This window comes from Eptesicus fuscus, chromosome 13, assembly GCF_027574615.1.
Source record: "Eptesicus fuscus isolate TK198812 chromosome 13, DD_ASM_mEF_20220401, whole genome shotgun sequence".
Classification (NCBI taxonomy): Eukaryota; Metazoa; Chordata; class Mammalia; order Chiroptera; family Vespertilionidae; genus Eptesicus; species Eptesicus fuscus.
In genome coordinates, this window is record NC_072485.1 from 32,433,170 (window position 1) to 32,446,258 (window position 13,089).

Below are 13,089 nucleotides of genomic sequence, written 5' to 3' on the forward strand. Positions count from 1 at the left end.
TCCCAATTCCTTGCTTGATATATGGTAGGCCCTCAATAAGTGATTGATAAATAAATGACATGGAAGGTAAATGATGAAGTTTGCAGAAGAATGACAGGAGAAGGACATTGGGAGAAAAGGAAAAATTCAAGATTATCTGTAATATGTTTGGTTTGGAGGTGAAGGTAGTAAATTCCCCAGTGTTCTTAAAGGGAAGGGAAGAAAAAAGAAACAAAAAGAAAGGTGAGAAGGTTGAAGAGAGAAGTTTACTTAATCTCCACTTTAGATGGGCTGTGATGTCTTTGAAATAAATTTTGATGGATTTATTCAGGCACTTAAATAAGAAATACTGGTTTTTCTCCCTCTTTGTTCCAAATACTATTACTTTCAATACATGTAACATAGAAATGTCAAGGGATGTGTTAGCAGCTTAAAGACATTATACCAAGACTTTTTATACTGTCTTTGTATACTTTTTTACACAAAGTAACAGAAATATTTTAGAACACTTTTTATTTGAGCTGTCTGATAAGAAGAGGTGTCCTTCATTTAATGAGGAACTTTAATCATAAGTGACTGGCCATGTGATAGAGTCTTTATTTTCAATTTTCTCTAGGGTGGAAAGAAAGGAACGTGCCCGATTGAAGACAGTGAAGTTTAATGCAAAACCTGGAGTGATTGATTCAAAAGGGGTAGGTACAAAATAATCAAAACATTAAGTTCTCTCGATTGCCATGGATTTAACTATAACATTTAGTCTTTCAGTAGCAAGCAAATTATGAAGCTACCAGACAGTAGAGCACTGTTATAAATGTATTGCTAAAAGTAATGATGTGATTTCCAATGAAATGGATTTATGGTGAATATATTAAATCTGGGGGTAAAGCTGCTAGTGGTCAGCAGAAATCATGCATTGATGAAGGTGATATATTGACTACAATGAAGAAGAGAAATATAAATTAGGTGTTTTCATTTTTTAATTTGTTTTCTTTTAAATGAAATGTTCTAAAGGGATGGATTTCATAATAGATACCAGTTCATCATAAAATATGTCTAGTTTGTTACACATTATAAAGCTAAGAGTAGTGGTCATGGAAATATACATATGAATCATCTAAATGAATACATGGATTGTTGTGACAGACATAGAAGAGAATTAACAAATGAAATTTAATCACTAAAATTAAAAGATTTACTCATATGCACATGTATCTTTTTTAATAACAGCTTTAATGAGGTCTAATTTGCTATGATACAATTCACCAATTTAAGTATGTAATCCAAAGGTTTTTCGTATATTGAGAGTTATACAACCACCATCATAATTTTAGAACATCCTATCACCCCATTAAGAGATCCTATAGCAGTCACTTTCAATTTTCCCCAACCCCATCTCCACCCCCACCCAGCCCTACTACTAATCCACTTTGTCTCTATAGATTTGCCTATTCTGGATATTTCATATAGATGGAATTATACATTATGTGATCTTTTGTGCCTGCTTCTTTACATAATGTTCTCAAAGTACATCTGTGTTGTAGCATGTGTAAATATTTTTTTTCACTGCCAAATTATTCCATTGTGGATATACCTCAATTTATTCATCAGTTGATGGATATTTGGGTTGTTTCCACCTTTTTGGCTATTATGGGTAATGTTGCTGTGAGCATTCATGGACATACATTTATTTCCATTTGGGATAAACCTAGGAGTGGAATTGCTGGGTCATTTGAAGAACTTGTCCAAGATGGTCATACCATTTTACATTCCTACCATCAGTGTGTGAGAGTTCCAATTCCTCCACATATTCACCAACACTTATTATATGTCTTTCTGCTTATAGCCATCCTATTTGGTATCTCATTATGGTTTTGATCTGCATTTCTCTAATGGCTGTTGGCATTGAGCATCTTTTCTTGTGCTGATTGGCCATTTGTATTTCTTCTTTGGAGAAATATCTGTTTAGATCCTTTACCTATTTTTAAATTAGGTTCTTTTGTTGTTATTGAGTTGTAATGTTTCCTTAAATATTGTGACTATTAATCTCTTATCAAATATATGCTTTCCAAATATTTTCTCCCATTCTGTGAGTTGTCTTTCTACTCTCTTGATAGTGTCCTTTGGTGAACAAAAGTTTTAATTTCTATTTTTTCTTTTGTTACTTGTATTTTGGATGTCATATCTAAGAAACCATCACCTAATCCAAGGTCATGAAGATTTATGTTGATATTTTCTTCTAAGTGTTTTATAAGTTTAGCTCTTACATTTAGGTATTTGATCCATTTTGAGTTAGTTTTTATGATATGAGGTAGAGTTCCAATATTATTCTTTTGCAAGATCATGTCATATGTAAGAAAGAAATTTTAACTTCTTTCTTTCCAATCTGGATGACTTATTTCTTGGTCATGCCTAATTGCCCTGGCTAGAACCTCTGATTGCCCTGGGTGGAAGTGGCAAGAGGAGTCATCCTTGTCTTGTTCCTGACATTAAGAGGAAGGCTTTCTGTCTTTTACCATTAAGTACAATGTTAGCTGTGGGTATTACAACTTTTAAACTCTATTTTATATAATATTAGCATTATGTTGCTATAGTATAAAATACCTTTGCTCCCTTTTCCCTATTCTCTTTCTGTTCATCTCCTTTTCTTTATTTTTCTGTCCTGACAATTCTGGTTTCTCAGTGTCAAAAAGAACCACAAGTGCTCTAACCGGTTTGGCTCAGTGGATAGAGCGTCGGCCTGCACTGAAGGGTTTCAGGTTGGATTCCGGTCAAGGGCATGTACCTTGATTTCGGGCACATCCCCAGTAGGGGGTGTGCCGGAGGCAGCTGATCAATGTTTCTAACTCTCTATCCCTCTCCCTTCCTCTCTGTAAAAATCAATAACATATATATTTTTTTTTAAAGAATAAGTTATGGTCAGTATATGTCACTATGGAAAATAAGAAGAAAATCTATTCTTTCTCAGGACTTTTGATCCCCAATCCTACACTGCCCTTTGTATTTTTAAGTAGAAGTGTCATTGTGCAGTCCTTTTATTAACATAATTTACTTCCCCCTAAAACATTCAGATGGGAATCTATTTAAATATATGATGTTGCTCTAAAAAAAAAAAGTGAAAGTATATGTCATCATGCATGAAGTCCTTTTAAATAAATACTGCTTCTATACAAAATGATAGGATTTTTCAATGATTCTTGGTAAAAAATAAAGGATATATTTCCTGTTTGTTTCATATATGTAGTTGGATTTATATCAAAGAATTTTTATTGAATACCTATCATGTGCCAAACACAGAGCTAGAACTTGTGAAAGATTCAAAGTGTAACATAGGCCCTTCTCCTTAAGTATATATCAATGCATAGAATATAAATTCTAGGACTTGAATGACCACTGAAAGAGAAGCGGTGATCATGTGGAAAAGGAAACCCTAGACTGAAATCAGGAGGGTTAAGTAACTTGAGTTCTGGTTTCAGCTCATGACTAAGTCACAACTGCCCCTTGGGCCTCATTAGCAAAATAACAGCTTTGAACTACGCCATGTATGTCAGACATGTTTCACTTCCTACATAGATTGATAGATTGATAGTTTCTACCTGGAATAGTGTGTTGAAAATGATTCTGAGGCCATATATGACCTCGGCAGGGGGAAAAATAATTGCCATGATTGATTAGTCATGCCTAACACAATATTCGGAATTGTTCCCTTTTTGATGTGTCTGGATTCAATGATTTTTAAGGTGCCCACCAGCAGTAATCCTCCATGAGTCAACAAATTAAGAAATAATGAACCAAAGTTTTCCAAACCCCCACGAGAATAATACATCAGTAAGAAGATGCTTGTCCAAAGGAGAAAACAAAGGACAGTTGAGAGAAAGTGTACTGGCCCAGACAGTGTGGCTCAAGTGGCTGAGCATCACCCCATGCACCAAGAGGTCACCAGTTCGATTCCAGGTCAGGGCACATGCCTGGGTTGCCGGCTTGATCCCTGGTGAGGGGCATGCAAGAGGCAGCCAATCGATGTTTCTATCTCTTTCTCCCTTTCCTTTCTTGCCTCTGAAACAAAAAATCCATAAAAATATGTTTTTAAAGAGAGAGAGAAAGTGCACTGGAGCATGAAGAGACAGACTGTGTAGAGAGTTGGGAAAGCTGGGTCAGGAGATCAGGAGATGCCACTCACTTTGAGCCAAAGGCAAGGAGTATAGAAATAAGACATTGTTATAGAGGCTTTAGTGTTTAGTACCGTAAAATAAATTTAACATAAACTGAAGAGGAAAACTCTTGGGAATGAGAAAGAGATGGTGTTTTAAATAGCCTTTTCATTCGCTGGCCGTTACAGAGCATTGTGATGTGTTGCCCAAGTTCAAAGTGAAAGCCAAGGTTACTATCTTGGAGTACTTAAAATCAATTAGTATGTGTGAAGCAGGCTATGACAGAGCTATGAGAATTCAAATTAAGTGGCATGGGATGACCAGAGAGCACTTCATAGAAGAGCTTCGACTTTAATTGACCTATCAGTGCTTCAGTTACTTTTCCTGAACTATCCATTGATTTAAAAAAAAAAAAAAAAAACACAACACTAAATGCTACAAAATACCAGGCACTATGCTAGGTGCTGTATGGGGCAGCAAAATAAATAAAAAGTCAGTCTGTCATCTCAAGGAGCTCACAAAAAAATACATAGGAAAAAAATAATGAATGCAATATCACTGATTTTCCCAATAAATTTAGAGAATAAACAATCTTGATTTCAATATCAGGACAAAGAGCCTCAGGGAGATTAACTAATTTACCTAAAATCACATAGCTAGTAGGTGCAAGAGTCAGGTTTAAATTCAGGTCATTTTTTAAAATATATTTTTATGGATATCAGAGAGGAAGGGAGAGGGAGAGAAATAGAAGCATCAGTGATAAGAGAGAATCATTGATCAACTGCCTCCTGAATGCCCTTCCCCCATTCCCACTGGGGAGGGAGCCTGCAACCCCGGTATGTGCCCTGACTGGAAATTGAACCTTGACCTCCTGGTCATAGGTCGATGCTCAACCACTGAGCCACATCAGCCAAGCTACATCAGGTCATTTTTGACAGCAGAACATTTTTCCTTTCCATTTCTTCACATTGTACCTTATTCTGCTGGAGGACAGAAGAAGAAGAGAGTTTCTAATTATGCCTTGGGTAGGAAAGAGGGCTTCAAAGAGAAGGTGTCATTTGAACAAGATCTTAAACTGTAAAAATTTGCCATGAACATGAAGGTGGAAACTGTAGGCAAGGACCAGCATAGACATGAAGGTGGAAACTGTAGGCATGTGGTAGTAAGGCCCAGCAGATCAGGGGCACCAGATGGATGGTGTGGATAGTGTGGTGGGAGTTTTAACAAATGAGCTGATAAAAACTTCTGGAAGGTTGGGAAGCTTGCATGGAAAGTCTAGCTATGAGCTTTAAAGCGAATAGAATTTTTAGAAATCTGAGGCTTTCCATTTGAAAGTATCCATTTGCTACAAATGAAATGCCTGGAATTTTTGTCCACTCTATGTGCCTTCACAAAGCCTGTGTCTACATATGCAAAGACAAGTAGACAATTGTGTCAGTAACCCAGATAATTCCAGTCTTCCCAGACCCCTGAAGTCAAAGTGGTCATCTGTTTGGATGGGTCTCCTTGAGAACTGTCTCAGTTCCCCAAATCTCACTGCTAAGTTCCTAATGAGCCTCCATTCAAACCAGCCTGTGATGAAAATATAATCACCCCCTTAATTTCCTTTGTTCTTCTAAATTTTTTTAATCAATTGCCTAATCAGTCGTTTTGTTACTTATTAAGACGGGTAGGAAATTGTATAGTCTTCAGAATCGAGCTGTTCTCCATTGAAAAATCAATATTTAGTGATTTGTGCTAAATTTTGTTTTATTTTTATTTTTAAAATCTTTATAATTTAAGGAAGGGAAATATATGTTGGAGAGAATATGAGAAAGCAACAATATCCTTACTAAATTTCAGCAATGTGCACTATGTATCTGCCCCTTTTGTATTGTAAATTCTAAAGGCAGGCAGGCTGTAAATAAATAATTAACCTACTTATCCACAGGCTGGTACAAAACAAAGGTGATAGATGTTATTTGAAGTAGTTGGAGTATTCATCAGAAAAACCCAGACAGCTTACATAGATCTGTTAATCACCACGACAAAATTCGAAAGGAAATTATTCATTCCCTCTTCATAAATTTAAAGAAACTGAGGTTTAGAGAGATGAAGAAATCTAAGCCCATCTCTGATTCCAAAACCCATAATCTGTTCACAACAGCATGCTCTCTTCCTTATTAAACCCATGTCACACTTGTGTTTTTAAGAAAAATGAAGAAGTAAATTGAATTGGGTTTAGTGTTGTCAAAAACTAACTTAGACATAAACTTAAATCCTGAAAGGAGAAAGCTGGTTTCCTCAATAGTGTATCTTTCTGACTCAGACCATTTCTGCCGTGAGCTTGGGCCACATACTTTCTCTGTGGTGGCCAACCAGAGCAAATGAGGGGACAGGTCTTGGCAAACGTGCTCATTCAGTTATTTAATAAACCTTTACTAGATGCCAATACAAGGCAGCTTGCTAGTCAGTGTAGACCAAGACAAGCCATGGTCACTGCCCTGAAGGAGCAGGGATTCCAGGGGAAAGAATGAGTCCCCTCAGATAGGAAATTATTCATGCCAGACAAGAGGGACAGGAGGTTGCTCTGAAGTCCAGTGGAAGAGGAGATTCTGGCATGGAGGCTGAGGGATTTTGAATTAGGGGGGTAGGAGGGACCTTGAAGGATTAGCACAATTTTCAAGGGGTGGGTGGTGGAGTAGGAATAGGACACAGGAAAAGTAGGAAGTAAAGCATGGTTTACATTCACTGCAAGCAACAGTGTATGGAGGAGAGTAAAAGGATTCAGGATGGGAAAGTTAGACTCTGATCAAATTTGGTGCCTTACCTTTCCCTGAAAACATGTACTTTACTAGTATAGTATAGACAGTGAAGATTTGAAGGGTTGTGACCCACCCCGGCCTACTGATTTCCTCTGGGCTTGCACCCTGAATGTAACTGTATCATTGCCCAAATGTCACTCCCAAAGGTCCAAACTTACTCATCTTTGCACCTCTAGCACTTAGCATGGTATCTACCATGTCAATTCATCTATCTTAGAAAAAAGAGAAGTAAATGATAAAAAGTAGGTTTCCAAGAGATCAATCTGGCAACTGTGGGAAGGACAGATTGGAGAAGAAAGAGACTAACGGAGAGAGATGTTTGAGAAAGCTATTGTAGTATTCTGGTGTGAGATTCTGAAAATCTGAACTATAAATAGTGGCAAAAGAAAAGGAAAATGGGAAACTGTTTCTAGAGAAATCAGAGAAGACTGTTGTTCTTGGCCATTTGACCTAATGGTTTCTAATAATATTTTGTTTCATTTTCCAAAGCCGGAGCTCCCTTTAAGAGGAGATGCTGACTGTGAGAGAGGGCGTGGGCAGAGATGAAGCTATGGGTAGTAAGGTCATGGAGCTGAATCAAGTTGGAGCTGGCATGAGAAATCTCAGTTCTACTTCATAGAGTCTTGGAAATTTCTCTATGGCCATTGACTCCTACTCTGTCATTTACAGATGAAGAAACTGAGAATCCTTTCTCTGGGATACACAGAGAGTGGGCAGCAGAGCCTGCCACTGTGTCATGTATCAAAAAAGTAATTGGACAGTCAGTGTTTTGTTAGCAAGAATTGTGTTTGCTTCACCAAGAATGAGTTAAAGGAATTGCTTTTGTAACAGCTCCAAAGTGACATTTGGAGTTTCAAGGGAAAGTCATTACTGCCCTCAAAAGAAATCCCCTTATAGAGCCAGTCTTTGGATGGCCCAAGCCCAATGAAGAGCTCAAATGTCCAGTGGTGACCTGGAGATTCAGGGAGGAGGGGTGGAAGGAAAGCCATACTGCCCACTCCATGGGCCTCAGGAAGGCATTTCCCCTCAGAGCTCATAAACTCAGACAAGGTTCCTCCTCAGTGGTGTTACTACTTCCTGCTCCAGGCCCTCCAGCAGTGTCCTGACTGGTCTTCCTGGCTGTAGTCTTTCTCTCCGATTCTTTCCCCATTTCGCATGCAGTATGGTTCTAGCCATCTAACATTTTTATGCGAAGAACTAAGACAGGGCTTGCCCAGGGAATTCTGGAGTATTGCTAGCCCAGGCTGGGGACAGGTGCTAACTCATTACATTTTCTTCTCAATGTGATAATCACATTTGTCCAAACCTTGAGCTCCATGTCCACTGAGAACCATGGCGCAGCACACTGTGAATTCTCTGATAAAGAAGAACTGGTGGCTTCTCGGCAGATGGTTCTCAGAGGGGCCTATAATTGAGTTTCCTGCTCTGATGCATGTAAGATGGTCCCCACCTGAACCCTGAAAGCCAGCTGAACTCAATGAATAGTTTTGAATGAATAAATATATATTATTTCATTTCTTCTCCTAAAAGGTATTTATTTGTCAAGTTACTGAAGAAACTGCTAGTCTATGGAATGGAATGGAGAATAGATCATGTTCCTTAGGTATTTCTATGCATACTTATTCTTGGTAGCCATCTCTCTCCTAGGTCCAAAAAGTGCTGCTGTTGAAACTACCAAATTGAACTGCAACCTTATATACCAAATTTAGAATAACATAAATTTAGACAGTAGAATCTGTCTACTACACACACACATCCATTTTTAGATGTGATTTAGTTTATAAAGCATGTCTACCTTCTATAGCTTAATTCCATTTTTAAGACAACTTTTTTGTTTTGTATATATTGACATATATATTGTATATATGTTGGGTCAACCTCATCATCAGGAGAAAAAAAAATACAAAAGTGGTAAACTTAAAAAAAAATACCTTTGATGGCCCATGTTATTTTCATTGCATAATTAAGCTAAATGTTTCATTTAATTAATATTGGCAGGAGTATGGAAAATTGAAACAATAAATATACTTGCTCATTGTGCTCTGCTCCTCTAATGTTTTCTGTTGTTTGGGCTTTCATTAACAGGCATTTGTTGAGGCTATACTATGTGCCAGGTACTGATTGAAGCAATGGAAGAACACCATGCATAAAACATGGTTCCCCTTTAGGAATCATAAAATACTCCGCGTCAATAAACATGTTAGCAAATAAGAATCTGGAAAGTGCTGAGTGAGAAGTGAGCCCAACGCACTATTTAAACTCAGACCTGGAATACTTAAGCATGTCTTGGAGTTCATAGGAAAGTTCCTAGAAGAGATAACATTCAAAGTGAGGCTGGAAGGAAAAGTAAACCCTAACCAGGAATAAAAGGATAGAAAGAATGATATATAGGGGGCAGGATGTAAAAAGGAAACAGCCCAGTGTGCCTTGGGGAAGCCAAAGAAGCTTGATGTTACTTAACTACAAAAGCATCACTGTCAGCAGAGAAGGCAGAGGGGACATCGGGAGCAAGATCATGAGGGCAGTGGAGAGCCTTTGCAAGAGTTTAGCAGAGACTAGAATTTTAGCAGATTGCTCTGCTGCTGTGTTGATTAGATTTCCAAAAGGAAGCAACTAGCGGGAGGGGCGGGGGATGATTAGATAGATGATAGATAGGTAGGTAGGTAGACAGACAGACAGCTTGGAGTACCTACATTAACATCGGCTGAGGCTCTTATTTAAAATGGAGATGTCCGGCCCATCCTCAGTCCTATGGAATCAGGATCCCTGTGGGCGGTGGTAGGAAAGCTGCATTTTAACAGGCTCCCCAGAGATTCCTTTAGGCTTACTGAAGTTTGAGATACAGAGGCATAGCTGGAAGGTTTGGTATCAATCAGAATGACCAGCTTCTATCAGAAGTATAATAATATGTCATGTAAAAATGAAATTATATTAAAAGAGAGAATATATATAAAGTACCTGGAACTATTAGTCTATCTCTTTCCCACCCCTACCCACATGCACACGCATCTCAAACTCTTCCCCATTTAAAAGACTAGAATGAGTAGCTTCCTGAAAGTGCTTCTTTATTTAGGTTCCAAATCCCCTTTGCACACAGAGAAAGAGGGAGTTGCTGCAGCTTTGCCCTATATCCACTTGCGTGAGGGGTGTTTTTGACTACATGCTTGCCGACTTTGAGGTAGAATTGGCAGCAGGACTGATCTCAGTCCCCAACTCTTGCCCCTGCCTTTGGCTAGAAATTGGGATTATTTCTGAGTTCTCTGCCATATTGTGTAATTACCTGTCCAGAGCAGACTCGATCAGCACCATCGCATTGGAAAAACACTGCATTTCATTCAGTATGGAAGTTACTTTGAACATCTGTAAATTGCCTTATTTTCTACAGGTTATTTTTATAGGCATTGCTCATTTGCTTCTTTATAATAGCCTCATAGGGTAAGTGTTTCTAATATGCCCATTTTACAGATGAGAAAACTGAAGCTTAGAAAGAATAAATAACTTACCCAAATTCATAGAGCTAATAGGTGGCAGAGCTGAGGCCAACACGATTATGATGTATTATTTTGTGAGCAAGGTAGAATAATTAAGTCTTAAAGGCATTTGTATGTCTGAACTAATTCTAGATATGATTAGCATACCTAATTCTATTTATTCAATTAGTGATGCTAGGGCGAACGTAATGTAAATAGAAGATGCATAATTTGTGGTTATATAAGTAATGAGTGTATTTTCATCACATGAGCTTTTGTTAAATTTTCTTCCTATTAACTAAGAATGGTAAGTCTAAATCAGAAAATTTGTCTCCAACCCATTTCTATTTTGAGAGTTATCCATGAATAAATTCTGATTCACTACAGGGCTTCCTTTAACCTTACTCTTGAAGGTAAAAAGCCCAGTCACACCTTGGAGTTTACATGTTTTACCTTGCAAGTCTTTAGCTCAAAGCTAAAACATCAATATTGAAAGATAAAGATGATAAGCAACTGTCCAGTCATCTGACTTCCTCACTACCATAATTATAGCCAGACCCTTAGCAAGCAAAAATAGTACATCCTGCCTCTTGACTACTATTCACCGCGTTTATATGTGGGTAGAAGTCTTTTCTTTTTAATGACAGATCAAGTAATGTCTAAAAAGTCAATATTAATTTCCAGTATGTTCCTAATATTCATAAAAATACCTAATTATTTTGTCTTTTCATTTAAAAGAAGTAGGATCTGAAATTAGACTCATGAATTCTATTCTATGCTTTCCTAACTACGTGATCTGGAGCCAGTAGCTTTTCTGTCTAAGACTGATTTTTCAACTGCAATAACATTTAGAGAACAGATTACAAGTTCCTCGAAGGTAGGGAACATGATTTATTTAGGGCCTAATATATTCTTGGCATTCAACCAATAAATATTGAATTAAATATATGAGAATAAAGGAGGTGTTGTATTTGGAGAAAATATATCTAAATTAGAAGGTACAGCCCTCATGCTTTTTGCTATCCCTTGTGAATGGAGAACTGAACAATTTATTGTTGCCTTTAGATGAAGGTTCTCTTGATCTGAGTGTTATTTCCTTTCATTTCAATCAATAGAATTTGGGTTTCCCATATGTACAGAGTACTGCCCTGACCACTGAGGGGGGAGGTAGATGAGTCAGGCCCACTGCTGCCAGGCCAGACCTTTCCTTCTTATGTACACACACACACACACACACACACACACACACACACACACACACACATATACACACACACACACACCACACACACACCACACACCACTATGGTATACATGGCAAAAAGCTTAGTGAAAGATGCAGAGTCTTAATGGAGGCTCAAAGGGGAGAGGGCCTACTCTGAGTGAGAGCAATGAAGAAATGGTTCCAAGAAAAGGTAGCATTTTAGCTATGTCTATGAGGATGATGATTTCAACAACTATAGAATAAGTGCATTTCACACTTAGAAAACAGTAGTAGAAGCAAAGGTAAAGGAGTGGAGGATGTCTGGCTACCAGCAAGTATTACATTTGACTGGAACATGGACCATACTCAAGGGGCCAGTGGGGGAAGAAGGCTGGACGTGTACCTTGAGGCCCAATAAGAGAGGGTATTAGATACTCCTTTAAGAAGTTTGAGAAGGCTATTCATTAGGCCGGGGGGAGGGGGTGCTTAAAGGTTGTTTGGACAGAGCAGTGATATTTATGAATGAAGGCGTTGAGTCTTGTTGCTGAGAAGATGGATGGTGGGCACTTGGCAGAGACTGGAGGGGAGAGGCTGGGGGTAGGGAGAGAGGAGTAAAAGGACTCTGGCCACGGAGGCCTCAGCATAGGTTTGAAGGATGCCTGAAGATGACAATGTCATTTAGTAGAGAATGTTGAAAATGTTACCCGGGAACATGAATGAGTACTAATTGGTAGACAAAGGGGTTAAGAGCAAATCATGCGAAGTAAACTGCACCTTACTCGGGTGACAGTAGGAGAAAGAACTTGGCAGAGCTGAGACCAGAAATTAAAATGGTGTGTATGCTTGTAGGCCTATCCTCAAGCAGGTATCTCCCCACCACCCCGGTACGTTTGCATTACCTGCCAGTTGAAGCCTCCAGCATTAGGTAACAGCTATGCGCTGTTAGAAATTGACACCAATTCATGCATGATACTGAAACAACCACTGAATTGAACTGAAAACCAACCCAGAGCAGAATCAGTATAACTGTCACTAAAATAAACTTATTTTTTAAATGAAGCCAATTTTAGACTGATTGCCAGGTTGAAAGTAAAAAAGTGGTTATGATAGATCCAGTCTTCTGGGTTGAAGAGATTATTTGTGGACCCTAGAAATAAGTCCTTATATTTGCAGAGCTTTGTATATTCATAGATGAAGAGGAAATGAGTGACCTAGTCATAGTCACACAGCCAAGTACAATCCTTTGGAAACACATGAATATAGTTTCATTTATTTGTCAAAGTTTACATGGTGTCTTTCATGTCCAGCACTATGCTAGGGCTTGGGGAAACAAAGATGCATGAGCCTTTGCCCTTGCTCTTGGCTAACACCAAATGATCTGGGAAAGATTTGGATTTCCTTGGAAGTTGGCACTCTCAACAGTGAAGAGACCTAATACTGCAATCCTAGCTACAGTGTTGGCCATGTCAGCTGAGACAGGCCAA

General features: G+C 38.4%; 1 protein-coding gene across 11 annotated transcripts in view; it reads left to right on the forward strand.

The window, feature by feature from the left end:
• The window catches only part of DLG2 (discs large MAGUK scaffold protein 2), a 1,173,098-nt gene that overhangs the window by 1,113,797 nt on the left and 46,212 nt on the right, over positions 1 to 13,089 (forward strand). For all 11 annotated transcript variants that reach the window (XM_054725747.1, XM_054725750.1, XM_028128522.2 and 8 more), the window contains one exon: positions 596 to 671. In XM_054725747.1, coding sequence (XP_054581722.1) covers positions 596 to 671 — 76 coding nt within the window. The remainder of the gene's footprint in view (positions 1 to 595; positions 672 to 13,089) is intronic.